This window comes from Mesocricetus auratus, unplaced genomic scaffold (genome assembly GCF_017639785.1).
Source record: "Mesocricetus auratus isolate SY011 unplaced genomic scaffold, BCM_Maur_2.0 Super-Scaffold_100007, whole genome shotgun sequence".
In the NCBI taxonomy this organism is placed as follows: Eukaryota; Metazoa; Chordata; class Mammalia; order Rodentia; family Cricetidae; genus Mesocricetus; species Mesocricetus auratus.
The window spans coordinates 73,951,100-73,979,049 of NW_024429191.1; the positions used below are offsets into that span (position 1 = coordinate 73,951,100).

At 45.0% G+C, this 27,950-nt stretch overlaps 1 protein-coding gene across 2 annotated transcripts in view; it reads right to left on the minus strand.

Moving 5' to 3' along the window:
• Calcoco2 (calcium binding and coiled-coil domain 2) overlaps positions 1-17,377 on the minus strand; it is a 30,080-nt gene extending 12,703 nt beyond the window's left edge. For both annotated transcript variants that reach the window (XR_005878407.1, XM_040749566.1), the window contains exons 1-5: positions 17,298-17,377; positions 9,376-9,564; positions 4,084-4,186; positions 3,327-3,460; positions 2,420-2,545 (exon numbers count right to left, since the gene is read on the minus strand). Coding sequence is in view for 1 of the 2 variants with exons in the window: in XM_040749566.1 (XP_040605500.1) it covers positions 2,420-2,545; positions 3,327-3,460; positions 4,084-4,186; positions 9,376-9,555 (543 nt within the window). In the remaining variant the exon portion in view is untranslated. The remainder of the gene's footprint in view (positions 1-2,419; positions 2,546-3,326; positions 3,461-4,083; positions 4,187-9,375; positions 9,565-17,297) is intronic.
• Positions 17,378-27,950: the final 10,573 nt, after the last annotated feature.

Genomic DNA, 27,950 nt, shown 5'->3' on the forward strand with positions numbered 1-27,950 from the left:
TCTCCTATGTTCAAGTTAGGTCTAGTTCAGTTCACTTCTTGTTGCCTGTGGATAAAGGATGTAGGGCTCTCAGCTACTTCTCCAGCACCATGTCTGCCTGCCCACCACCAAGTCACACCATGATGATAATAGGCAAAATCTCTGGAAATGTAAGCCACACCAATTAAATATTTTCCTTTATAAGAGTTACTGTGATCATGGTGTCTCTATACAGCAATAGAAATCCTAACTAAGACATAGTGATTAAAAACAGAATGATATTGGCATAAAAACAGACAGGTGAATCAATGGATTCGAATCAAAGACCCAGACATAACCATACTTATGGACACCTGCTTTTTGACAAATGGAAAAAAGAAAACATCTTCAACAAATAGTGCTGGCATAACTGGGTGTCAGAATGTAGAAGAATGCAAATAGATCCATGTCTATCACCATGTGCAAAACTCAAGTCCAAGTGGATAAAAGATCTCAATATAAATCTAGATACAGAGAACCTGATAGAAGAGAAAGTGGAAAACAGTCTTGAATGCATTGGCACAGAAGACAACTTCCTGAATACACCAGTAGCACAGACACTAAAATCAAATAATAAGTCTCCATGTGTTTTTTTGTGAGGTGGAGGCCCAAAGGAAAGTTTGACTACATATGATGCCCAGTGTGGGGTGCCATATGGAGAGTCTTTCTTTGTCCCACCTGTCAGCTCCCAAATAATGACACAGAGACTTCTTATTAATTATGAAAGCTCTGTCTATAGCTTAGGCTTGTTTATAATTAGCTCTTATAACTTAAGTTAACCCATTTCTATTCACCTACATGTTGCCACGTGACTCGTAGCTTTGACCTCACCTCTATCATGTCTCACTCCCTCTTGAGTCTGGCTAGTGACTCCACTGTTCTTCCCAGAACTCTGTCCAAAAGTTCTGCCTGCCTATGCCTCCTACCTAGCTACTGACCACTTCGCTTTTACTAAACCAATCACAGTGACACATCGTCACACAGTATAATCAAATATCTCTCAATAGGACAACCAATCCAACCACATAACCTTCGACCTACAGTCTGTGGCATGTACTGGGGAAAGGTAGCACAGAGATAGTGGGAATGGCCAGCCAACGACTGATTCCAGCCTGAGATGTGTGTCATGAGACTGAGCTTACCCCTGACACTGCCTAGAGTACCAGGACCCAGAGGTTGGATGTCCCAGAGACCTAGTGTCTTAAAGACATTTTGAGTTATATTCTTTCCATATATACATGTGGTGTTGTTTCAAGGCTCACACATGCCAGGCAACCACTCTAAACTGAGCTATAGTCCCAGCTTGTTCTTTCCAGATCAAAACAGTTTCTGAGGAGTAGAGAAAATAGCACGTGCTGCTCACACAGAGAATCTGGTTTCAGTTCCTAGCACCCACAATGGAGGCTTACAAAAGTCTGAGAATCTAGTTCCAGGAAGTCAGATTCCTTCTAGCCTCTTCATAAACACACAAGCAGGCAAACATGCATGTGTATTTTGATTTTTGAGACAAATTTCACTACATAGTCTAGGCTGGCCTAGAATTCACTGTGAAGACCAGGCTGGCCTTAAACTCAGATCTACCTCTCTCTGCCTTCCAAGTGCTGGGACTGAAAGTGTTTGCCACAACACCCAGCTAAAAGTGTTTTTTTTTTTTTTTAAATGCACCTAACTTCAGCTAGATGTGGTGGCTGATAATTTTAATACTAACACTCAGAAGTACAGGCAGGTGGATCTCAGTGAGTTCAAGGCCATCCTGGTCTACATAGCAAGTTCCAAGACAGCCAAAGCTGTATAGTGAGACCCTGTTTCCTTAAAGAAACAAAAGCCTGGATGCAGAATGGTGGTACAGGTCTGCAATCCCAGCACTTGAGAAACCGAGGAGGCAGGAGACTGGATCAAGCCAGCCAGGGCTATATATCAAGACCCCACTTAAAAAAAAAAAGCATCTATCTTAATTTCACCACTTACCAGAGCTTTTTATTTATCCATCAATCCATTTTAAAGGCATTTTTTGAGTGCCTGGTACATACCAGACACTGCTTTCCAGTGGCTAAAAGCCAAGTTACTTTTTACTATTATCACCTAAACTGATAAGAGCCACATAAGCCACCTTTAATCTCAGCACTCCGGAGGCACAAGCAGCATCTCTGTGAGTTCAAGGCCAGCCTGGTCTACAGAGTGAGTTCCAGGACAGCCAGAATTGTAACACAGAGAAACCCTGTCTCAGGGGAAAAACAAAACCAAACAAACCAACCAACCAGACAAACAAAAACCAGCCACATTGAACACAAAAAGGTAGGAGATAAATCACAAGCCAAGTCAAACAGAAAACAGCACTGGGTCAGGTACACTGCGATTCCTATCTACCTACTCCAAGTTCACCTTTGGCCAGCATCTGTACCTGTTTGCTCTGGAGCTCGGCCTGGGCATCTGAGTTCTGCTTCTGGAGGCTGGCACAGCTGTCTTTCAGTTCCTGGTTTTCCTGGAGAAGCTCCTCATTGTGTTGCTCAATCTCTTCCACCTTTCCCTGCAAGAGAACACCACAGCAGCTTTATTCAAGTCCTTCCAGCAGGAATTTCCCACAAGCTGGGATGGGGCAGCTGAGTGATTCCCACTCACTGGAATGACACTGGCTCACGCCAGCGAGAGAAGCTATGCAGGGTAGGAAAGGGTGCAACATCGGCATGCCTGTTAATCACAGAATTAAGTTTGCCTTTGCCAGGAGAGAAAGAGAAGCCAATTTAAGGCCATAAGAAGTTATGAGGGGCTGGGCATTGGTGGCTCACACCTTTAATCCCAGTACTTGGGAGGCAGAGGCAGGTGGATCTCTGTGAGTTCGAGGTCAGCCTGGTCTACAGAGCAAGTTCCAGGACAGCCTCCAAAACAATACAGAGAAACCCTGTCTCGAAAAACAAACAAAAAAGAAGTTATGAGGGACAATAGGCACAGTGGCACATTCCTGTAATCTTAGAATTCCAAATGCTGAGGCAGGAGGACTGCCTTGACTTCTGTGCCAGCCTGTGCCATAGTGTGAGGTTCTGTGTTTTTTGCTGTTGTTGAGGTTGTCTTAAAAAAAAGCAGTTGTTACAGCTAAGGGAATGGAATAGTTACAGAAGTGCCAGAGAAAGGAGAAGTCATGCTTTTTTTTTAAATGTATTCTGAAGTCATTCCTTAGTGGGTTAGAGTGGTATCATCTGATTTTTTCCCAACAGTATCTATAGCCATTCCATAAAGCCTATTGACTCAAACTCCACCCTAACCTGGAGCTCCTATGCTACAGAAAGGCGTGAGGTGAGATTATTACAGACCTTAGTGGTAACAACCACTATGTCCTCCTCAGTTTCTGGACGGAACTGGAAAGGGATACTTGCTCCCCGGACCACACCATCTTGGTCCACATAGCAGAACTGGTAATGCTCATCATCCTTGGGCAGATAGTAGGCTGAAAGAAGAATGTGGTCTTTAGAACAAAAACAGAGCTATCCCATGTAAAACAAAAACAAAACCTGTCCCAGAAAACTCAAAGGAATTTGTCCATAAAGATGGCTTTGCTTCATCCTGACTAAAGGTCAGAGTACAAAACTGTCCTCTGTAAGTCATAAGACCTAAAGGTTAAAGGTGTGGCTACAGTAGGATGTTTGATCTTGGTCTTGGGTGTTATCTAAATAACAACAGACTTGGTATGAGATGTGGTTACTTTTGACCCTCAAGACCAGAAATTAAGTCTAAGGTGTGGTTTCCAAATGCTTGGAGAATTAAGGAAGAAAGTCTGTTTGTTCCATATACATGATACCATGTTCCCCTTTTTGGTTGGGGTATGTAAGAATGGTGAAGAATAAACTTGGTGTTCAGAATTGACTGGATTTGCCCTCCTCACTCTGTCCTGTGTCTCTGTCTTTCTCTTAACATCTTTACCTGGCTTTTCTCAACCCACACTCCCCCTCTCATGTACGAACCAGGGGCAAATTGGCTGACTCTGCCTGCAGCCCTGCAAACACAGGCTCCCACAGGAATTAATTAGCCTTGGCCAGAGTTCTCAGCTACTTTGACTCAGTATTTTCCTACCTTTGAATTGGACTTCCTGCTGCTTGGTTGACTCCTTGTTGAGGTCACTGGGCAAGGCAACCCACATGAAGGTGTAATACTCCCGGGTTGTCTTCCACCCCACCTGCAAGGACAAGAGGCTCTGATTCAGCACTGATGGAACTTGAAAAAGTCTTATTTGGGCTACAATTTCCTAAAATGCAATTTTATTTATATATAATGAAGATAGAATGAATTCATTATGACAAGAACCATGTTTTTTGACTTGTGGCTATTATATGGGAAAATATCTAATATAGTGGTTCTCAACCTGTGAGTTGATGCTTTTAGCAAACTTCTATCTCTAAAATATTTACATTACGATTCATAACATTAGAAAAATTAGTTATGAAGTAGCAACAAAAATAAACTGAGGTATACAAACACAGCTCAAAATACCCATTACATGAGCTCCAAATTTTATCCCCAAGTCACCAGCCAGTTAAGGTAGCTCATGCCTATAGTTCTGATATTTGAGAACCTAAAGCAAGAAAACTGCTGTGAGTTTGAGGCCAGCCTGGACTACATAATGAGCTCTTGGCCAAAAATCAAATCAAACAACCAAACAAACTGTATTATCCAAAATGACAGAGCATAGTATGGGTAAAATGTTTTGAGAGGAGCCAATCATAATGATGTCTGCTCATAATCATAGTTACATTGGGAACCTGAAAGACTTTGAGTTTGAAATCAGCAAAACCTTGTGTATGTATGTGTACTTATGCATACATGTTTGTACACATGTGTATGCTTGCATATGGAGGCCAGAAGTCCACATCAGCTGTCTTCCCCAATTGTTCTCTTCATCTTGTTTTGTTTTGTTCAATACAGGGTCTCACTATGTGGCTCTGGAATTCACTCTGTAGACCAAGATGGCCTTGAACTCACAGAGTTCTCCCCTGCATGGTCCTGGAAGCCCCATAATCTCCTCTCTCCAGTCCCCATCCCATCTGCTCAGAGTCTATGAACAAAGGAAAGGTGCTCAAAGCCCAGTTCCAAGTTCTTGGTGGGTACTACAGTCACCCAAGTCCCCGCTTAATCGCTCAGCACAAACCCAGCTTGTGGCAGACACACCCTCACTCCATGCCTACAGTCTATAAACTTTGCTCCCCTGGCTCAGGCGCATGACTTCTCTAGCACTGATCTCTGGTCCCAGAGATCCTGTTGTCCGACCAGGAGTTGCTTTGCTCAATATACCTGTTGTTACACTTTCAATTCGGCTTGATCTGGGTTACTGTGATGGCAGAGAAACTTATTATGAGCGGGGCAAAAAAACCCATTAGAAAGTAGTTATGTTCTCTTTACAAGTTTGTACTCTGTGATGTCTAATATAGACTTGTAATGTTCCAACCTGACTATAACAGTGAAATCTGCCTGTCTGTCTGTTTGTTTATTTATTTATTTTTGATAGGGTCTGGTAACCCAGGATGGTCTTGAACTTGCTATGCAGTCAATGATGACCCTGAACTCCTGATCCTCTCTTGCCTGGTCTCCCAAGTGCTGAAATTCTAGGCATGCTCTACCATGCCTGGCTTATTAATTAGTTTTTCAGATAGAGTCTCACTATATAGCTTAGGCTGGCCTCTAACTATCCCTTCTGCTTCTTGTGTCTTCAGGAGGAGAGTGTCAACAAACGAGACGCCAAATTCCACCTTATTGCTATATTTTGACCCTATCTGAGCCCAGTAGGAAGTGAAAGACCTAAAAATAATTCCCACTTTTATATACAAGGAACAGCATAATTGAAAAGGCTCTACCGAAAGCCCATCAGAAAATCCTAGGGCATATCAGAGCCTCATTAATGCACACTGTGTTACTGGAAACATCTCAGAGCCGAGGAAGCCTGTGGTGGGACGGGAAGTGAGAGTTTTATGGAATCCTCATTCACATCCTGGAGTTTCTCAATATCCTGTGAGAAACACTGCTGCGAAGACCTAGGAATTACAGGTGACTTGGAACAAGGAAATGGCTTCTAGCTGCCTGCAATGTCCTAGTCTCACACAGTCTGTCTGCTTGTGAATGCTAATTCCTCTCTGAAAGTTTGGAAACATTTAAAATCCCTGGTCAAGGAGAGCACAAAGCACAGGGTAGATGATACAGGGAGCCAGGCAGGTTGACTCCCACCTGCTTTTGGCTCTGTTCTTGATGGTAGCTGTCACATCTAGAAAAGGAGGGTAGCACTACTGGACACTTGAAGCTTAGCCTGAGAGTGCCCTCTTCTAACGCCAGCACTTATAAGGCTAAGGCAGGAAGATCAGAAGTTCCAGAACATCCTCAGTTACACAGTGAGTTCAGACTATGCAGAGAGAAAGCTTTAGAAGTGAGATATCAGGAACAAGACTTTACAGTCAATGACTAGATTTTTTTTTTTTTTTTTTTTTTTTTGGTTTTTCGAGACAGGGTTTCTCTGTGGCTTTGGAGGCTGTCCTGGAACTAGCTCTTGTAGACCAGGCTGGTCTCGAACTCACAGAGATCCTCCTGCCTCTGCCTCCCGAGTGTTGGGATTAAAGGTGTGCGCCACCAACGCCCGGCCAATGACTAGATCTTTTAATTAACCATCAAAAGAATCAGGATAGAGAAGACAGTGACTTGGGAGTCAAACAGACTTGCTCCGACATTGAGGCCTTAGGAAAGAGTCACTATCATTCGATACCCATTCTGCTGCCCATCCATGTGTCCTCAGGGGCAGTTGTGCAGTGAGATCTGAACTACAGCACCTCCCTGTAGCAGACGTCTAGCCCATAACACATCTTCAGAGAGGCTGCTGAAGTCAGTGACTTTGTGAAAACAACATCAGAGCCCTCCTTTAGAGTAACCATCACTTCTTCTTCATCTTGTTTTTTTTTTTTTTTTTTTTTATTCGAGACAGGGTTTCTCTGTATTGTTTTGGAGGCTGTCCTGGAACTAGCTCTTGTAGACCAGGCTGGCCTTGAACTCACAGAGATCCGCCTGCCTCTGCCTCCCAGAGGTACAGGCAGGCAGATCTGTGAGCTCCAGGTCAGCCTGCTCTACAGGGCAAATTCCAGGACAGGCTCCAAAGCTACACAGAGAAACCCTGTCTTAAAAAAACAACAAAAAACCCAAAACCAAAAAACAAATCATTCTAAATCTGATTAAGTTTAGCTCTAGGGGATCCAACACCCTCTTCTATATCCAACAGATACCTGTCCTCAGACATGTACATACCCCCTCACACACATATACATAATTAAAAATAAAATCAATCTTATTTTGTTTTTATGACTTGTTTATTTTTGCGTATGAGTATTTTGCCTATATGATGTATGTACACTGTGTACATGCCCAGCACCCACAGAGGCTAGAAGAGGGCATCAGATCCCCTGGAACTGGAGGTATAGATAGCTTTTAGTCATTGTATGGGTTCTGGGAACCAATCTTGGACCCTCTGAAAAAGCAGCAAATGCTTCTATAACCACTGAGCCATTTCTCAAATTAAGTTTTTGTTTTGAGCTAATCTTGAATTGGGGAGATGGCTCAGCAGATAAAAAACTAGTTGGGAAAGCTAGATGACCTGAGTTCCATTCTTGGAACCCATATAAAGGTAGAAGGGAGAACCAACTTCACAGAGTTGTCCTCTGACCTCCATATATGCTCATCATATACACACACCACCAACACAGTAGTAATAAAATGAAAACAAATAAGCTAAACTTAGCACTGATCTATGACTTTGCTACACATAAGGAAGAAGAAAACGGCTATGGCCTCCTCTCCAAGATGAAAACACTCTGGGTACCAGTTCTGTGTCAGTATATAGTAATCTGTTGACTCAGTATCCCAGGGGCTGCCAGTGTCCTGAAGGCCATCTACTGCCCATACCTCTGGATACCAAAGACTCAGCAATAAGCTGGGTCTTCCAAATCACTAAGGCAGAGGATGTGAATGAGCAAGTAAAGGATGGTGTCTGTTTCCGGGATGAACAGCACTGACAAATGTGCACATGGCATAGGGAAGTGTCAGACCAAAGGTCACCGGTATCAGAGCCAGCGACCTTTATCTCTTGTCTCTGTAAATAGGATTGGACATTAAGATGGGGTGTATGTGCTGGGAAGGAGGAAAGGAGAGAAAGGGACACAGAATAGAAGGGAGAAGGAGAGCATAAGGAAGAGAAGGGAAAGGACGGAAGGAAGGGGAGGAGAGGCAGAAGGCAGAGATGGGAAGGAGAATGCGATGGAGAAGAAGTTGAATATAGTTTCAAAACAGTTTCTGTACTTAAACTGACAGGATGATCAGGTACTACAAGAGGGCACAGAGGGAGTGTTCATACTTAATCAGGAAAAGACTTTTGGGATGCAGGATGTCAAACCAGGCCTCTTCTCAATATCCTTTTTAGATTTATGACATTCATATTAAAACAAACTAAACAGGTACAACTTAAGCCCACCTATAACCACAGCACTGTGAGACAGAAGCAGGAAGTTGGCTACACAAAGAGTTTGAGGCTAGCCTGGAACATGAGAACCTGTCTCAACCCCTCAAAACTAACAAAGCCATAAAGATTATATAAAGGGGTTATCGAACTTAATCAAATCACATGTGCATATTTCAAAATAAACTAATGTATTTATATTTTTATTTGTTTATTAACGTGTTAATTTAATACCTATGAGTATTTTGCATGCACATGTCTGTGTATGACATAACAAGAGGGCATTAGATTTTCTGGAAGTGGATTTACAAATGGTTGTGAGCTGCTATGTGGATATTGGGAAAACCCAGTCCTCTGGAAGAGCAGGGATTAATCTTAACTGCTGAGCCATCTCTCTAGCCCTCTAAACAGAATAATTTTTAAAGCATTTAGATTTGTTCTTTGGACACATAATAAAACTTGGGGATTGTGGGATTTTATCTTTTAGTTTGGGACTGAAAGTAAATTTGTTTTTCTGTTTGAGATAGGCTATCAATATGTATCCCTGGCTAACTTGGAACTCTCTATGTAGACCAGGCTGGCCTCAAACTCAGAGATCCACCTCCCTCTGCCTCCCATTTGCTTGGATTAAAGGCATGTGCCACCACAACTTGAATTTATAAAGCGTAAGATTTTCATTTGTTTATGATGAACTATCCTCATTGACAGTTGCTAGTTGCTTAAGAAATAAACTGGGATTAAAGGTGTGCATAAGGCTGAAATTTAAAACTGGGGGTCATGCACACTAGTGTGTGATGAGGGAACATGAGGAATTGTAGTACAGAATTTCTGACTGGGTAACTAAGACTCACCACTAGTTCCTAACCCTCGCTATTAGCACTCACTTTAAAGATGCCGATCCAGTCCTTGCGACGAGGGACGAACTGTTGGGTGAAGCTGTAATAGCATGTGACATCTCCTCCAGGGACATAGAACTTCTCCACACTGCTAAACACCACCTGAGAGAAACTGCAGTGCTCCAGCAACACAGCTGATGTGGGGGGCTCATCTATTGTCTTTTCCATGGTGGAGTCCTGCCAGGAGACATGGTATAGAGCACGTGAGAACTCAATAAAAAGGAAATGTAAAAAGATAATACAGAGTAACATTTAGAAAGGGTCTGGGGAAAACTTCCAGGCTCTCAACCAAGACCTCTCCAGTCAAGCAATCAGGAAAAGCAGAACCCTGACAAGAGCTGAGACAACAGACTTGCTTTCTGTTTCACTTTGTGCAGTGTGCATTCCTAATTTCCTATGCTATCAACATTTTCAGAGAACATCTGTAACATCTGCACCACAGGCACCACTGCCCTCCCATACCCCCAGACTTGGCTCCTAAGAAAACAAGCCAGTCTACAGAAAACTGCCTGAACTGGCAATTTTTAACCCTAAAAAACTCTACTTTTCATCCCAGAAAACCCCATGACTTTAGGAAAGCTAAAGTCTTTGGATTTCAACCTTGCATTTAATTCCATTTATCCCTCAATAATTAGGCTGGATTTGGGACAAAGACAAGGAATTCTGTGATATGCAGTGGTGACAAATGTCTAAAATCAATATGGTGTCCTTTAAATTCTAGTGTACTCCCTTCCTCTTCCTTCCCTGGATCCACCCACCCCACCCCACTCCCCTCCCCTGCACACTGGGCAAACCCTCTACAGCTGTGCTGACTAGTTTTTATATCAACTCAATACAAGCTAGAGTCATCTGGAAGAGAGAACCTCAATTGAGAAAACATCCCCCAAGACTGGCCTGTGGACAAGCGTATGAGGCATCTTCTTGGTGCTGATTGGGGGGAATAGGGAAGTTGAGTTCACTATGGGTAGTACCAACCCTGGGCTGGTGGTCCTGGGAGCCATAAGAAAGTTGAAGAAGACATGAGGAGCATGTCATTAAGCAGCACCCTTCCATGGTCTCTATATTATCTCCTACCTCCAGGACCTGCTCTATTTGACTTCCTGTTCTGATTTCCCTCAGTGATGGAGTGTGAGCTGAGAGTTGTAAACTAGAATAAACCCTTTCCTTTCCAAGTTTCTTTTGGTCATATTTCAACATAGCAATAGAAACCCTAAGGCAACTGCTGGGCTATATCTCTGGTTCTGCCTTCTAAAGGATGGATTTGAACAATTTAATCAGCTGCGCCTTGTTATTATTGCTTACCTATGTAGCCCTGGCTGACCTAGAACTCACTATGTAGACCAGGCTAGCCTTGAACTTAGAGATTCATCTGCTTCTGCCTGAGAGCTAGGATTCAATTAAAGTCATGAAACACAAATGCCTGTCTCTAAGTTCCTCCCCCCCCCCCAGAAGGCAAGTGAATTTTGGAGCGCTAAGCAGTCTATTGGGAAATTTAGCTACAGAGCCAAGAATTCATTGATTTTCCTGGTTTGGGACAGTCCAAGTGGAGTGGAAAGGGTCATATTTTAGTCCATCATTTTCCTTGTAGCAAGCTGTTATATGTAGGATAGGAGCTGCACTGTGAGGCTATGGAATATGGGCTGGCTGGGAGGTTTCTCAGCTTTTGGATTCTCCCTAGAAGTCTCCAGTCACAGTGAAATCACCATGCTTTCTCAGTCCTAAGCCTGAGGAACTAATTTATCTAAGCATATCAAATGATCCTGTTTGCCCTTTGGCTATGGGTTGAGGCTACCCTTCAATTAACTTAAGTACCCTCATCTTTAGTTCTCCTTGTGACAGGTCATCCTCACTTCACACAATATAAGGTTAAAGTAACTGCCCATTAGGCATTCTTTCAATAAATGAATGAGCAATTTATACACATGCCATTCATCAGAAAGTAAAAGGGGAAAGGGCTTTACAGGTAAATAATGGCAAGGATAGGCTGGGAATGTAACTCAACAGGTAGAGTGTTTGCCTAGTTAGAATAAGAACCTAGGTTAGATCACCACCACCCTAAAAACATTAATGATGATGATGGTAGGATTAGAGTTCTTTTCTTGTTGGTTTAATGATATATATAATATTTATTTATTTCAAGGCCAACCTGGGCCACATGAGACTCTACTTCAAAAAAAAAAAAAAAAAGGTTGAGGAGATGAAAACATCTAAGAATAGTGCTAATTCTTGGTATGACCAGTTCAACTAGGTTAGCTGTTTTAAGTGACATGGTGACAAAAAAGAAAGAAAGAAGACCAAAATCTGATTTCTTTAAGAACATCACAGTGGCTGGGCATTGGTGACACACACCTTTAATCCCAGCAGAGAAACCCTGTCTCGAAAAACAAAAGAAGAAGAAGAAGAAGAAGAAGAAGAAGAAGAAGAAGAAGAAGAAGAAGAAGAAGAAGAAGAAGAAGAAGAAGAAGAAGAAGATCACAGTGGATGGTGGTGGCGTGCCTTTAATCCCACACTTGGGAGGCAGAGGGAGGTGGATCTCTGAGTTCAAGGCCAGCCTTGTCTACAGAGCTCCAAAACAGCAGGGGCTACACAGAGAAACCCTGCCTTGAAAAATGAAAAAAGAACCCATTATTCATTTTTCACACACACAAATTCTGGCAAGCTGTTTTACAAATGATACTTATCTAAAAGGCTGGATTAAGTAAGAATACAAATGGCATGGTACAGCCTGCCTCCCTTTCTCACTAAAACAGAACACTGAAAAGGGGACAGCCCACCCACAAATGGCATTAGAGAGCCATGCTCTGAGACCTGTACACACAGTCAAAAGAAATCCCATCTCCTTCCTCATCTGAAAAGTTGTCTAGAAAAAGCAACAGCTTGGTCTCTTGTTTGATAAACATGAAGCTTCCAGATTTAGCATCTGTCTCAGCATGTCTGTGGACTCAGAGGCCACCAGTGGTCCTGAGATGCAGAATTCAATCCTTCTTAGAACAAAGTTAAATCATCTGGGGAAGGGGTTGAAGAGGTAGGATGGACAGCAGCAGCGTTTCCCCTTCTTTCTCTTCACCAATAGCAGAGGGAAACCCAACTCGTATCATACTAATCCTAATTAGCTGGGTGAGGAAGTACCCAATTAGCCTTTTTCTGAAGGGAAATGGCTGATTTAAGATTAGTGATCCTAAATCGGGCGGTGGTGGTGCACTTAATCCCAGCACTTGGGAGACAGAAGCAACGGATCTCTGTGAGTTCGAGACCAGCCTGGTCTACAAGAGCTATTACCAGGGCAGCCTCCAAAGCCACAGAGAAACCCTGCCTCGAATCTCTCCCCCACCCCCAAAAAAGATTAGTGATCCTAACCTGAGCATGATGACTTGCACTCCCAGGATTTGGGAGCTCTGAAGCAGGAGGATCATCATGAGTTTCAGGACAGCCTGGGCCTTGACAAACCAAACTGTTAGTGATCCTTAAATCTTTCCCTTCTGGGCTGGTAAGATGGCTCAGTGGATGGAGGTACTTGCCACCAAACCTGACAAACCCAAATTTAATCCCTGGAGGTCATACCCTGGAAGATAACTGACTCCTGTAAGATATCCTCTGACTTACACTTGAATACAACAGCACTTGTACCCAGACACACACACACTTACACACACATAAGTAAATAAATAAATAAACTTTAGTTTTTTGGTTTTTCAAGACAGTTTTTTTTTTCTGTATAGCCCAGGATGTCCTTGAACTCACATCACAGAGATCTGCCTGCCTCTGCTTCCTCAGTGCTGGGATTAAAGGTGTATGCCACCACCACCAGGCATAAATAGACATTTTAAAAGCCTTTCCTTCCTCTGAGGGATAAATATCCCTGGGAGACATGCTTTAGAAACAATGCCATCTGGAAATGGAGGGAAGGAGGCACAAAAGAAAAACTAGAATGAGCTAGCACCAGTTTTCCCCTCTCCCACCCACATGAATGCTGGCAATAATTCAGAGGCAGGAGAAGCAACATAAGAGCAAAATTAAATTAGAGGTCCACAGTGCTATGAAATTATGAAAATGTAATGGGACATATTAGGTCCATATTTGAATTTTTATTATTTTCCCAAATAATAAGTAGTGTGTGGGGGGGTGATTTTTTCTTTTCCATTTATGTATGGGCGTTTTGCCTGCATGTATGTGGATGTATGTATGTGCACCATTTGTAAACTTTGGCCTGGGGCCTGTGGAGTTACAGATGGTTGTGAGCCATGGGTGCCAGGAATCAAACCTAGGTCCTCTGCAAGAGCAAGCAAATGCTCTTAACCAAGGAATCTCTTCAGGATCCACAAATGGGGATGGATTTTAAAAGCAAAAGTATCACGCAGTTTGGCACGACTGGCATACATCAATAGTCCTGCTATACAGGAGATGGAGGCAGGAGGATTCAGAGTTCAAGGTCATCCCCAGCTACATACCTAAGTCTAGATTTCTGAGACTCTGTCTCAGGAAACAAAACACCACTACAAAAACACATTGATCTCAGAATAGAAATGGTTGCTACTTTTTTTTCTTCTTCTTCTTCCCTTCCAGCAGTTTCCAAAAGAATTAGGGCACTCGGGGGAACTGGCAATAATAATGTATTTAAAAATGAGTCCCAGGAAGAATGCCTAGGAAAACCTGACATATTTCCATCTAATGAGCCTTTTAGTTTAATATACTACTCCCAAAACTGTTCCATGAAGCATAGATCCTCTTATCCTGAAGCAAGGCAACAACAGCCAGTTCTACTTCTCATTTGGGGCGAATCTGCAAACTACAGTGATAGATTTCAGCAGAAAAAATTTTAATTTTCAAAGATTTCTAAATTAGCCTTTCATACCAGTTGGGTATATGTTTCAAGAGAAATAAACTTAGTAGGCATGGTGACTCTTGCCCATAATGACAGCACTCAGGAGGCAGGAGGAGACAGTCTGGTTTATAGAGTGAGTTCTAGTTCAGCCCAGGCTACATATGGAGATCCTGTTCAAAAATAAACAAGAGCTGGAGAGATGGCTCATTGGTTAAGAAAGCACTGTTTTGCAGAGGACCAGAGTTCGATTCCTAGCATCCATATCAAATGGCTCACAACCATCTGTAACTCCAGCTCCAGGGGATCTTATGGCCTCCAAAGAGCTACACGCACACACACACACACACACACACACACACACACACACACACACACACACACACACAAACCTTTGGGACTGTAAAGATGGCTTCCTCAGCACTGGTTACTCTTCCAGAGGACTGGGGTTGGGTTCCCAGTAGCCATACTGGCAGCTAATATAATTTGTTATATTAGCTGTAAGCTGCCATGTGGGTGCTGGGAATGGAACCTGGGTTCTTTGGAAGAGCAGCTAGTGCTCTTAACCTCTGAGCCATCTCTCCAGCCCTGCAAATCAACTCTTAATTTGAGAACAGTAAAACCAAAAGATGAGTAAAAGTCAAACACACAGACAAAATGTAAAGAAGTCAAACCCCATTTGATCCTTTCATCCTACTTCTTTTACTTGCTAAAGCAAGCAATCAGCCAAACGGATGGACGGATGTGAACGGCAGTCCTCCCGACCCTGGCTCAGCCAGCTCTAGCAATAGACAGCATGAGTGCCCAGGTAGCCCCGGGAAAGGGACAACAGCCAAGAACACAACCACTCCCCCTCAGGTTATTCAGCCACTCACTCCTGTTCAAGTTTCCTAAGTTCCTTCTCATGTCATGAATAAAATGTTTTAGGGCACATAAGACAAAACTATACCACTCGGGGCCTTTCAGACACAGACTGTTAGAAATGGCTGTCATGTTTGGTCTACGCAAACCCTCATGTCACATATCACACCACCACAGCAGTGCCAGGGGAAGCACAGGAAAATAGTTCTTAGATGTGAGGTATACACAACTGGAAGAAATTACAAAAGTTCAGTCTATCCACTTTTTGTTTCAAAAATACTTTAGGGTCTGGAGAAACGATGGCCCAACAGTTAAGAATACCTGCTGCTCTTGCAAAGGATCTAGGTTCAACTCCTAGCAGCTCACAACCATCTATAACTCCAGGGGATCTAAAGCCCTCTTCTGATGACCTCAGGCATTAATACAGACATGATATACAGCAAAATAACCATACATGCACAATTATAAAAAATCCTTAAAAACATTTTATTTATTTATGTATGTGTGACTGACTGAGTATGTGTACCACATGAATACAGGAACTAAAGTTCCAGGTTGTGGTGAGCAGCCGGGGAAGGATGCTAGGAACTGAACCCAGGTTCTCTGCAAAAGCAGCAAGTGCTCCTAACTGCTGGGCCATCTCCCCAGTCCCATACATCCCGCCCGCACCCTCCACCCTGAAAGGGTGGCTCTGTTGTGCCAGATCACAGTGGCAGTGTTCTAAGTATAGTAGCACAGGAACTTTGCCAGGGGCCAAAAGATCTGGGATCTCATCTTAGTTCTACTGCTACCCTGAGGTCAGGTTAAGCCATATAAACCCTCTTCAGGCTTCTGGACGACATATGAATCTAGCTAGAGTAATCTCTAGGGACCAGTTCAGGTGTCGTGATGATCCTGTGTGCATGAAATACAAAGAGCTCATCTTCTATGTCTTTCTCTGAGACAAGCAAGCATGACATATCAGTAAGAACAGCCAGTTTTGTTTTGTTTCACTTTTGGTTTCGTTCTTATTCAAGGCACCGCCTCTCTCACTCTATAGCCCAGATTGGCCACGAATTTTCAATACTTTTTCACTGTAAGTTGTATTATGTTTGGCAGGGCGGTGGTGGCACTGGCCTTTAATCCCAGCACTCAGGAAGCAGAGGTAGGTGGATCTCTGGGAGTTTGAGGCCAGTCTGGTCTACAGAGCTATAGTTCCAGGACAGGCTCAAAAAGAAAAAAAAAAACCAAAACAAAACAAAACAAAACACCAAAACAAAACCAAAAAAAAAAAGTGTAACTTGCTAGTGTCGAGTAACTCAGGATCCCCTGTCCTTTCAAAGTTTTTCCTGCTTGGCAGCTGTCCTGCTTGCTTGCTACAAGATAGAGTTTCAGAACTCCTGACAATACTTGGAAAAATAAGCGATCGAGACATCCCTAATTGTGTGTGGTACATAAGTCACAAAGACCTAGTGAATTAGTAAGTCCTTTGTTATATGTGGGCTTTGCAAAATAACAATTATAATAGGTAAGTTATGATACAACATTCAAATTATCCTCCTAAATTCCATCCATGGCCACTTGTTGATTTGCATCCAGGGCAAATAATTCAAATGACAGAAGAATGTTAACACATCGATTGGTGTTGAAATGTGAATGGAACACCAGTCCCCCTCCACTCCCAACTGAGCTGGGGAGGGAGCGATGGGGGGACCAACTAATGAAGCAGGGCACCTGGGCTCTCTACAACAACCTACGGTTACGGATACAAAGGGAGAGGGCTTCAGGGATTTAACTTGCTGGTACAGAGGTTAACACGGACCTGAAGAGAAAGTAACTTGGTCAGAGTGACGCAGCGGGGCGCTGAAAGCCCATAGCGGTGACCCAGTAGAAGCTGGGTGTTCAGAACCCCGGCGACCAGGGGACCTGGTGCCACGGCGAGCCTAACACAGGGCCACTGCGCCAGAAGCCTGGCTCCTGTCAGAGACGCCGGTCCTCCCGCGGGTCACAAGCCCCGTCACCCCGCAGCCCCTCCCTTCTCTGGAAGAATCGGCCCGGGCCGCCCAGGCCGCGGTAGGCGCTCCAGGCCCTCCCGGAGCCACCCTCGCCGACCCACGCCCCCCCAGGAAGAAACGAGGTGAAGCTGAAGCCCGCTACACCGTGGCCTGCCTGAGGCCCGGCATCAAGGCCCAGAAGTCCGAATTTGGGGAAACCAAGGGCCCAATCGACCCCTTTCACTTCAGGGACTCACCTGGGACAGCAGCCAGCGGCGGCGCAACAGCAATAGGGAACCCAAAGGCCCGTGGGCGGGACTAAAAGCAGAAGGGACGGCCAGGCCCCGCCCATAGCGTCACAACACTCACAAGCCCCGCCCCGTAGTGCCTTGGGTGGCCCCTTTTTTATCCACCCTAGAGAAAACTTTTTTTCCCCTCAAAGCTCGTGTCTTAGAAAGGGCATTGAAGAGTTTATCTTAATTTTCCTACCTCTACATAAAAACTTCATTCACATATATATTCCTATAAATACAGATTAGACTCTGACATTTCATCCTGCTTCACACACACACAAAATCAGACTTGGTAGTAGATACCTGTAATCCTGGGCTATCTGAGATTTTGTTTCAAAAAAAAAATCATGTCTCACACCTGACCTTAAAGGAAATCTATAAACTTTCCTGAGTCTCCTGGGACTTGGCTCAAAAAGTTTGTTTGTCTTTATTCATTTTGAGTGTATGGGTGCTTTGCCTGCATATATTTATCTCACCACTTGTGTGCCTGGTGTCCAGAGAGGTAAGAAAAGGGTGTTGGATCCTCTGGAACTGGAGTTATGGATGATTGTGAGCCGCCGTGTGGGTGCTGGGAATACAGTCCAGGTCCTCTGCACTAGCAACAAGTGCTTCAGTGGGGATGGGGGCGGGGACTAGGGGCGAGGCAGAGGTGGGGCAGACTGGGGCAGACTGGGATTGGGTGCGGTGTCGGGTGGTTCAGGTCCCAAAGAGGATGTGTGGAGATGGCAAGGGAAAAGGCGGACACTGACACGGTCTGACAGTGAATCAGGATGGCTGCCCGGAGTTTACTGAAAAAAACGAATACGCCTCTTTATTTTGGGGGGAGGAGTTCTTGAGACAGGGTTTCTCTGTATTGTTTTGGAGGCTGTCCTGGACCTCACTCTGTAGACTAGGCTGGCCTTGAACTCACAGAGATCCGCCTGCCTTTGCTTCCCTAGTGCTGGGATTAAAGGAGTGCACCACCAACGCCTAGCAGAATACCTTTTATAACCTATAGTTGAACATAAGATTAAACAGGGTGGGGGTGTGGCGTGGGGAAGGAGGGATGTGATCTGGGTTGCAGTTTGAGATCAGGGATCGAAGAAGCTAGCATCGACTTTGACTTGGTGTTAACTTGTATGGAAGTATTCAGAATTAACACACTATATGATATGATTCCACAGAGTCGGGGATTTTTTTCCAAAGAATTATTTTGTTTAGAGAGGCTGCCATTTTTATACATTCTCATCCTTCAAACTCCAAATAAAATTTCCCAAAGGAAAAGGCATAAAGAAACTCCCATAACATATAGCGAGAATCATTAAAAACAAAAGGCTTAGGGTGGAAGCTTCACCCCAGTCCCTGGCATCCATCTACCCAAAGAGTCTGGGATGTTCTGGGGGAAGTTCCACCCAGGCTCCCTCCCCTACCTCTCTCCAAACTCTGCTACCTCTCAGAAAGTCCGCCACATGATGACCCCTCCCCCAGAGATGCTCAAGACCACTCCCATAGGGCATTTAAACAGCCCCCCCAAATAGACTCGGGGCGGGGGGGGAGCTGGAAGGCCATCTGGAAGCATTGTATCCATTAAACGTGGGCTTTTTCTAACCTGGTTTGATTTTGTCTGATTTGGATTGCTGCATCAGCAGAGAGGCTTATGGGGTGCAGAAACTTCAGAAATTAAAACAGTGCTGGAGAATTGTGATCCGAAAAGTTGAAATGCTAAAACTTGGTCAAGCAGCAATGGTCTCCATGCAGTTCATGCCGCAACTCTTTAGCCCCTCTGTTGTGTTTTTGAGACAGAACCTTGTTTAGGCTAGCCTTGTAGTAGACATGTAGCCAAGGTTGGCCTTGTAGTCCAGATCCCCTCAGGTCCTGAGACTATAAGCACGTGCTATCACCGTGGCTTCTTCACACAGCCTGCTGGTTGTCGGTCCTCACCTGTCTTTATGGTCGTCACGGATGCAACAGAGTCTCTCTCCCCGTCAGTCTTGACTAAAGTCTTCTTAACCATTTTAACAGGGTCTCACTGTGACTCTATCTTAGTATGGCCTTGAACTCAAGGCAGTCCTTCTGCCTCAGTCTCTCAAGTGCAATATTACAGGTATGAACCGCCATGATGGCTGCTACTTTTTTTTTAATTGCCCAGAAGATACTAAATTCGTGCTGTCTATGGGAGGTTAAGTTTAGAAGTGTCCCTTCTCAAAGGTGGTCCCACAGTTGAATCTGGAAGAAAATGTTCTGTGTCACATAACAGGACATTTATGCTTCTGAAGCAGTCTTAGATTCCAGACTGGGGGAAAAAAAAACATCCTAATGCTGCCTTCTTGGAACATCTTGGGTGCTCTCCTGCACGTTCTCTGAATGCCTTCTCTAAAATCAGGAAGTCAGATTGGTAATAGGGCTCTGTAGGAGAATTGCTTGCTGCACAATCCCGGGACCTTGACTTCTATCCTGAAGCCCAAGCAGAGGTAGAAGGAAGAAAACTAACACCGAAAACCAGTCTGTTGATGCACATGTGTGCAGAGGCACAGATGCCAGCTAGGTAGGGAGACCCTGCTTCAATGCCCAACCCCCCACCCCAAGAAAAAAGGGCAAGGCAGACTTGCCAGTCAGGATCATACACACCTATAATTTCAACCCTAGGGAAACAGGCAGAGGCAGAAGGACCTTTGGGAGTCTGAGGTAGCCTGGACGATACAGTGAGTTCTGGACCAGCCAGAGTTACATAGGAGACCTTCCTTGGAAACAGAGACAAAACAAAGCGGGAGGCTGGAGAGATGGCTCAGTGCTTCAGCACTTGCTGCTCTTGGGGAGGACGTGGGTTTGGTTCCCAGCACCCACATGGTAGCTCACCACCACCTGGAACTCCAGCTCCACTGGATGTCTTTTACTTACTTCCTGCACATCCTCTTTCGACCTCCTCAGTGACCAGGCATGCAAGTAGTGCATAGACAATATACATAGGCAAAATACTCACACAAAGTAAAATAGCAAGTTTGATTCATATTCTTTTTTTTTGCCATATCTTTTTTTTGTTGTTGTTTTGTTTTGTTTTTCGAGACAGGGTTTCTCTGTGGCTTTGGAGGCTGTCCTGGAACTCGCTTGGTAGTCCAGGCTGGTCTCGAACTTACAGAGATCCGCCTGCCTCTGCCTCCCGAGTGCTGGGATTAAAGGCGTGCACCACCAACACCCGGCTTTTGCCATATCTTATGTGGCTCTATCTTGGAACCCTTGAGGCAGAGAGGGAATGAAGAAAGAACAGATGAGCAGACCAGGAACAGAAAAGCTGGCGTCAGCTGTGTTGAGTGAGCTCTGATGGAGTCCCACCAGTAACAGCCCAGAACCTCGGCGTGTTCACTATGTTCAGCATAGAGGCAGGAGTTAGGTAGTCTGTGCATGTTATCAATGAACAGTCTCAGCTGTAAACATCTGACAGGAAGAAGCTGTAGTTGTTGCTCGGTTTTGTACACCTCAATCAATCTCTCTCACTTGAACCCCCAGGAAGCCTTTGCCATCATTGTGAACCTGGCCAAGAGGAGGCTTTGCCATGCACATAGGGCTGAGGCATCAGGATATTTAGTATAGCAATGCCCATGTTAACAACACTCATTCACTCAGGACTTTACTCACTCAGGGATTCGTGTGTGTGTGTGTGTGTGTGTGTGTGTGTGTGTGTGTGTGTATTGTGTATGCATGTGGGAATGGCAATGGGGCATGTGCACATGAGTATAGGTGCCCATGTAGGCCAGAGGAGGCATCAGATACCCTGGAGCTGGAGTAACACGGTGGTAAACCACCTGATGTAGGTGTTATGACCTGAACTTAGGTCTTCTGCAAGAGCAATATGTGCCTTTAACTGCTCAGCCATCTCTCCAGCCCCTCGCTTTATTTTTCATGTATAAAAACCCTATGTGATAGTTATAGCTGGAGCCTGGGTTCTCTGCACAGAGGCTCTTGTGGGTTTTCACATCATGGTTGGTGATCTCCTAACGGGGAGACTTAGTAAGCTGAGTCTCTCTCTCTCTCTCTCTCTCTCTCTCTCTCTCTCTCTCTCTCTCTCTCTCTCTCTCTCTTTTTAAAGGTTTATTTATTTATTATGTATATAGTGGTTGGTCTCATGTATCCCAGCAGACCAGAAGAGGGCACCAGATCTCTCTATAGATGGCTGTGAGCCATCATGTGATTGCTGGGACTTGAACTCAGGTTCTCTGGAAGAGCAGCCAGTGCTCTTAAGCCCTGAGCCATCTCTCCAGCCCGTAAGCAGAGTCTCTTTACACAGGTCAGATAACTGTAGGTCTGGAGACGGCATCAAAGGTGGCTTTTGAGAAGTTGCCCAGGAAGACCGGGATCTGTCACCTTGAGTGGGACAGCATGGGACTTTCCAATGTATTCACCTAATAGCCTCTCCCACAAAAACAATGGAAAGTTTAACAAGATGATGGGCTCTAGGATGGCCAGTGGCTACCTCCTTGGAACACTTAATGCCCAAACCAATGTGACTATTGTAGTCCCCAGTAGTGACGACTACAACAACACCACAAAGCTCCTTGAAGCTGCTCCACCCGCCAGGTCTGCTTCTGTACTGCCATGATTTCTCAAAACTTCAACTTAAGGTGTGCAACCCAGAAAAACACAATCAGTAATGTCAGACTTCTTGATGGCAAGGACAGCAGGTAGATCTCTCCTGGGTACTTGATTCTCTATGTCCTTGACAGGAGGCCCCGCTTGGTGACATGGATGCCTTCAAGGATGCCTCCCACCCCAGCCCAAAGCTGAGGCCCCTGGCCATGGTGAATCCCCAGCTGCACCAGGGTTACTACTATTTGGTGCTTTCCTAAAGAAGTCTTAGATAACTTTGTGGAATTGGTTCTTTGCTTTCCCTTTATATGGGTTCTGGAGCTCAAAACTAGGTCATCAGGGGGGGTAGGCAGATCTCTGTGAGTTTGTGACCAGTCTAGTCTACAAGAGCTAGTTCCAGGACAGCCTGCAAAGCCACAGAGAAATCCTGTCTCAAAAAAAACACAAAAAAAACCCAAAAAACAAAAAACAAAAAAAAAAAAAAAGGAGATCGAGAGAAAGGCTTGGGATAGTCACATTTTCATTAAATACGCCAGAGATTTTGTGGGTCACACCAGCTATTCCAGAACTTGGGAGCTTTTGAGTAAGAGGATAAAAAGTACAGGGTAATCCTCAGCTACATAGCTAGTTTGAGGCCAGCCTGGGCTATGTGAAATCCTGTACCCTGCCTTACCTCACACCCCATAATTATGGGGTTTTATGCCCAGCTCTGGGGAAGGAAAGGGATGCTAGGCTTGTAGCTCATGCTTCCAGTCACAGTACTTAGATGGCTTATCTACGTGTGAGGCCACTGTGGACTGCACAGTAAGGCCTTGTCTCAGAAAGGCAAAAGAAAAAGTAAGGAACATGCCCAGTATTCCCCTTGTGGTGCAGGTGCTTCTATGGAACTCATTTCTTTGTTTCAAGGAACCTTTCACACCAAGAAAAGGATGCCTTGCGGGGGGTGGCCCATGCGGGGGGTGGCCCATGCGGGGCGGCAAGTAGACTTATCGGAGGAACTGTGTCTCAGGAAGCAGGCTTTGATAAAGACACCTTTTCTAGTTTGCTCTCTCTGCTTCATGCTTGCAGTACAAGATGTGAGCTCTCAGCTGTTCCTCTGGCAGCCGTGCCTACTGCCTCCACTCTGCCATCACGGACTCTCTGTAACTGTAACTCTTTCCTCAGTCATGATGTTTTATCACAGCAACAGAAAAGTAACTACTATGAAAGAGCTGAGGACTGGGCACACCTCTATACGAGGAGAAAACCTGCGTCATCACGGCTTTCCACTGCTGCAGTCCACCGGATTTGTTGAGGTCCACTACTGAGTCTGAAGCTAGGCAATTAGATAAGACTAGCTAACCAGCAAGCTCCAGGGATTCTCCTATCTCTACCACTCCAGTGTTAGAATGATAGGCACATACTAAAGCCTGTCTTTTTAACGTGGGTGCTGGGGGGCTGAATTTCTGTTTGTGCTACAGGGACTCCATGGACTGAGATATTGTCCCAGCCCATTGTATAAGTTTCTACAACATCCCCACACGAATCACAGACTTCAAGAAAAAGACATCTGTGGAAGGCAAAGTTTCACCTCCTCAGCACCCTTTGCCTACCTTGAATCCATCTTTGGCTTTATTTTGACCATACAGGAAGAAAGTATTGTCGGGATGCGCTCTGATTTGGGGCTCAGAATAAAGATCTGGGTTTTTTGTTGTTGTTGTTGTTGTTTGTTTGTTTTTTCTAATGAACTACTTGAAAGGATCCCAAGCCCGGGAAAGAGCCTGCATGTCAGTTGCTGAGCAAATGAAACCTCTGAGGTTCTGTATTGTTCCACTGTGTCTATTGAGTCAGGTGGGTACCTTAGGAACAAAAGCGACAGTGAAACTAACAAGCTGGGGTCTGGGGCCGCGCTCCCTCTCACAAACACATATACTTGTGGCTTATTTGGAGTTCTCAGGTGGGGACCCAGTTCAAATATTTTGACAGCTGGAAAGGCCCTCAACACTCTTCTTCAACCTCTCACACCTAGGCCTAAAAAATCCCTTACCAAATGTGTTATTTCTTGTTTGTCTCTCTTTCTTTTGAGACAGGGTCTTAGTATCCAGACTTTAAACTAACTGTATAGCTGATGATGACTTTGAATTTCTGATTCCTCTACCTACTCTTACTTAGTGCTGCGATTACAGGTACGTGCCAAAATGCCCTGTTTAAGAGGTGCTGGGGAATCGAACTCAGGAATTCATGTTTGCTTGGCAAGTGCTCTACCAATTGAGCTACATTTTCAGTCCTCCTTTTTTTCTCCTTCATCTCCTCTTCCACTCCCCTCTTCCTTTATTTCATTTTCCATTTCCTGTTTATTTATTGATTTCCTAAAGAATTTTGCATTATTCTTTAGGGGAAAGGGTGCATGCTATGCAATCTCCCACTACATGCAGTCAAATTTCCCACATTTGGGGAAACCACAGAGGACAGCCCATCAGGAGTGCAATGGATAAACTTACTTTTTTTTATTTAAATTTAAATTAGGTAAACTTACTTTTTAAGATAAGGTTTCACTCTGTGATTCAGGCTGGCCTAGAACTCAGCCCAGGGTGGCCTCACCATTCCTGCCTCTACATTCTGCTGGGAATACAAGTATATAAAAACCACATCTGCTCTGTTTTTTGTTTGTTTGTTTTTTAATTTCTTGTTTTTGAGTCAAGGGTCACTCTTTGTTGCCTAGGCTGGCCTAGAATTTCCTACAAGGTCCAGGCTATTGGATTCCTAATTCTATTTCAGTCCCCAGGTTGCCAGCTCTATTACACTACACCCCGCTGGTTTTCCATTCTCTGGTTTACCTAGCGCAAAGGATGTCTTGACTGCTGGTCTCTGACCTGTGGGTATGCCTGACTATTGAAACCTGGCTTTGGCCTGCGGTTGGGGCAGCACTGCTGCTCACCTTGCTTGTTCCTGTCATCGCCCCTGAAAGGACAGCTTCCCCAGACACTGGCCTATTAGCTCCCACTGCAGCCGGCTCTCTCATAAATAACAGGTTGTCAGGGGTTTACGGAGACCTTGTGCAAACCATAAATCATTGCTGTTCTGTCCAGTATCCTCTCCTTCATTTCCATCACAATATGGCTCCAGAGGGACGGGGTGGGGGTGGGGTGCCAGGGAAGCTGAACCCTCAGCCCAGTAGAAGGGATTGGTGAAAATAAAAGGTGGCTGGGGAGGAGAACGGAGCTGTGGCAGTTGGCCTTAGGGAAACATCTGCTGGGTGGCCGGCAGTTGATGGTGGTCATCTGGACCCTTCAGGCACCAGAGAGGAGTCAGGGAAGAGAGAAGGCAGGTGTGGATAGTATAGAGGTTTCTGGAAGAGTAGCAGATGGCTGTTGGTTCCACCTTGGTTCCTCTATTCACTCCAGGATGAACAGAAACATCAGGCCACAGACTGCCATTGTCCTCAGGGCTAAGCTATATCCTTGCCTCCTGCCTGTTAGGCCAGCAGGTGAGAAGCAAATTTCCAGCTTAGGTTACCAGCTCAGCAGACTGGCTCTCCATATTGGGGTGTATGTGAAAGTTTATTAGTAGTAGCTGTTGACAAACCCCAGTGCCCCTCACCCAAGCTTAGAGACCAAACCCAGGACCCTGTGTGTACTAGACAAGCTACTATTAAGCCATAGCCCCAACACAACACTCTCTGGGGTATCCTAGAAGAAAGTTTCTCTGATAGGAACAACCTCCCTCAGGGTTATGGTGGCTGCTTTATTCAGATAAGAGAAATTCTGACACTGTTTCTTTATGCATGTAGTGTGGCCCAAGTGCTTTAATTTTTATACCATGTTAGTGGGGGTTTTGGTGTCTCTGACTTAATAAACTTAACTGCTGGGAACCTTTCTTCTTGGGGTAATGGCAGAAAGCAACTTTTGGGGACATAACTACAGTGGCATTTGGTAATTGTCCTGTGTGTGGTTTGGAAGGGAGTTAGGAAAAGGAAGCTGAACCTCTCTATACATGACATTCATGGGCAAGGATCAAGAGTCGACATGAAGCAGATGAGGTCACACGGATGGGAGGGGAGCCCTTGGTGTCTCTTGGCTTTGGGTTTCATTGGTGGGATTTTGTTTTGTTTTGTTTTGGGTTTTGAGACAGGAATTGGCCTGAGGTATGAGATCCTGTTTCTCTGAGCCTGGGATGACAGATTACAGATTTGTGCCATCACTCCTGCCTTGGTGTCTCTCCCTTTCTCCCTTTCCTCTGCTTTTGCCCATTATTGCATAACTCCAGGACACACTCATGTGCACGATGTTGCCAGTAAACCTGCAAAGACCTGTAACAAGTCTTTCTCTGGACAACCAGCTCCCAAATAACAACATGGAGACTTATTATTGGCTAATGACGCTACCTCTCTTCTTCTCCCCAGCCTCTCTGTACCCAGAAGTCCTGCCTAATTTCTTCTTCCTAGCTATTGGGCATTGGGCTCTTTATTAAACCAATCACAATGACACATCTTCACATAGTGTAAGGGAATATTCTGCAATGAAGACCCCAACTTCAGGGAAAGTCTCCTGGATTAACTTGGACAGGCTCTACATCAGACACGAGGCTCCTGCCTCTCTCCTTAGTGCTTGCAGCTAAAGGTTCCTGTGTTTCTCTTGCCTATGCTTCCCCTCAAGCTGCTTGCAAAGGTTCTCAGCAGTAAGGATCCATTCACTGCCTCACTTCTTGAGCCTAAATCTTTACCAAAGGAATGACCACATTTCAGTAACACCCAGTCAAGCTCCAAAAATGAATGAAGAGTGAAGAGGAAGGTGGAGTTTTAGAAGAAGGTGTAGTTAGCAGAGTTCTTGCCTAGCATGTTCAAAGCCCCAGCATGGCAAACGCATGGCTACACTAGGAGAAGTAATACACACCTGTGATCCCAGATGCAGAGGCAAAAGGATCAGGAGGTCCAGGCCAAAAAGTCTTGTTTGAAACAAAACCCCACAGAGTAAAAACATTGGCGGTGGTGGCTCACAACTTTAATCCCAGCACTTGGGAGGCAGAGGCAGGTGGATCTCTGTGAGTTTGAGACCAACTCTACAAGGTCGAGTTCCAGGACGGCTAGGGCTGTTACACAGAGAAACCCTGTCTCGACCCCCCTCCTCAAAAACAAACAACAAACAAACAAAAAAACCCAACAATTCACAGCTTCAAATCAATTCCTTTGGTCTTTCAACAAACTCTGAATTAACACTTGCAGGAAGGGCATTTTTTCCCCCCTGCCTGTCTGTCTTTGCAGGAAGTTTAGGAAGTGGACAGTATAGGTTAAGACAGGAGGAAACGAAAAGACTGAATCCAGTTACTATTAAAGTTCTCCACCATAAACCGGGCGTTGGTGGCGCACGCCTTTAATCCCAGCACTTGGGAGGCAGAGGCAGGCGGATCTCTGTGAGTTCGAGGCCAGCCTGGTCTACAAGAGCTAGTTCCAGGACAGCCTCCAAAGCCACAGAGAAACCCTGTCTCGAAAAACCAAAAAAAAAAAAGTTCTCCACCATAAATACAATCAAATGAGACCTCTGCCTTCCAGTCCCCTTAAATCTCACCGACTCTTCAGTTGGTATAGGCGGCCTTCTTTTACAGTGCAAACCATGACACCACCCCTCCCCCAATTCTGGAGGTGCCATCATGATCCAGTAAGTCCGAGCGGTTCATTATAGGTTTGCAACACTCCTTTTACTGTGAAAGAAGCTAACCCTCTTAGAGCCCAAGACCCCTACAGTTACAAATATGCCTCATAAAACCACTGATCTCATCCCCTCAACCCACCGATGTCTTGTCGAGCATCCAGCTTCTAGCCTGGGATAAATACGGTCTCTAGAGAATCTAAAATTAAGGGAAGCCTTTCTTCCAGTTGACCTGAAGAGCAGCAGCTGAATTGCGGTGTTCCGCCCGCCCGTGAGCAGGTGGATCCCCAGCCGACGCCAGAACCCGGGGTCTGGGGGATACCCCCGAAGGGGCCGCGGGCGGGGCGGGGCGGGGCGGGGCCAGGCGGAGACGAGCGGTCGCCGCGCTCCTCGCGCTAGGCCGCGTCGCCCGAGCGTCCGCCGCGTCTCCAGG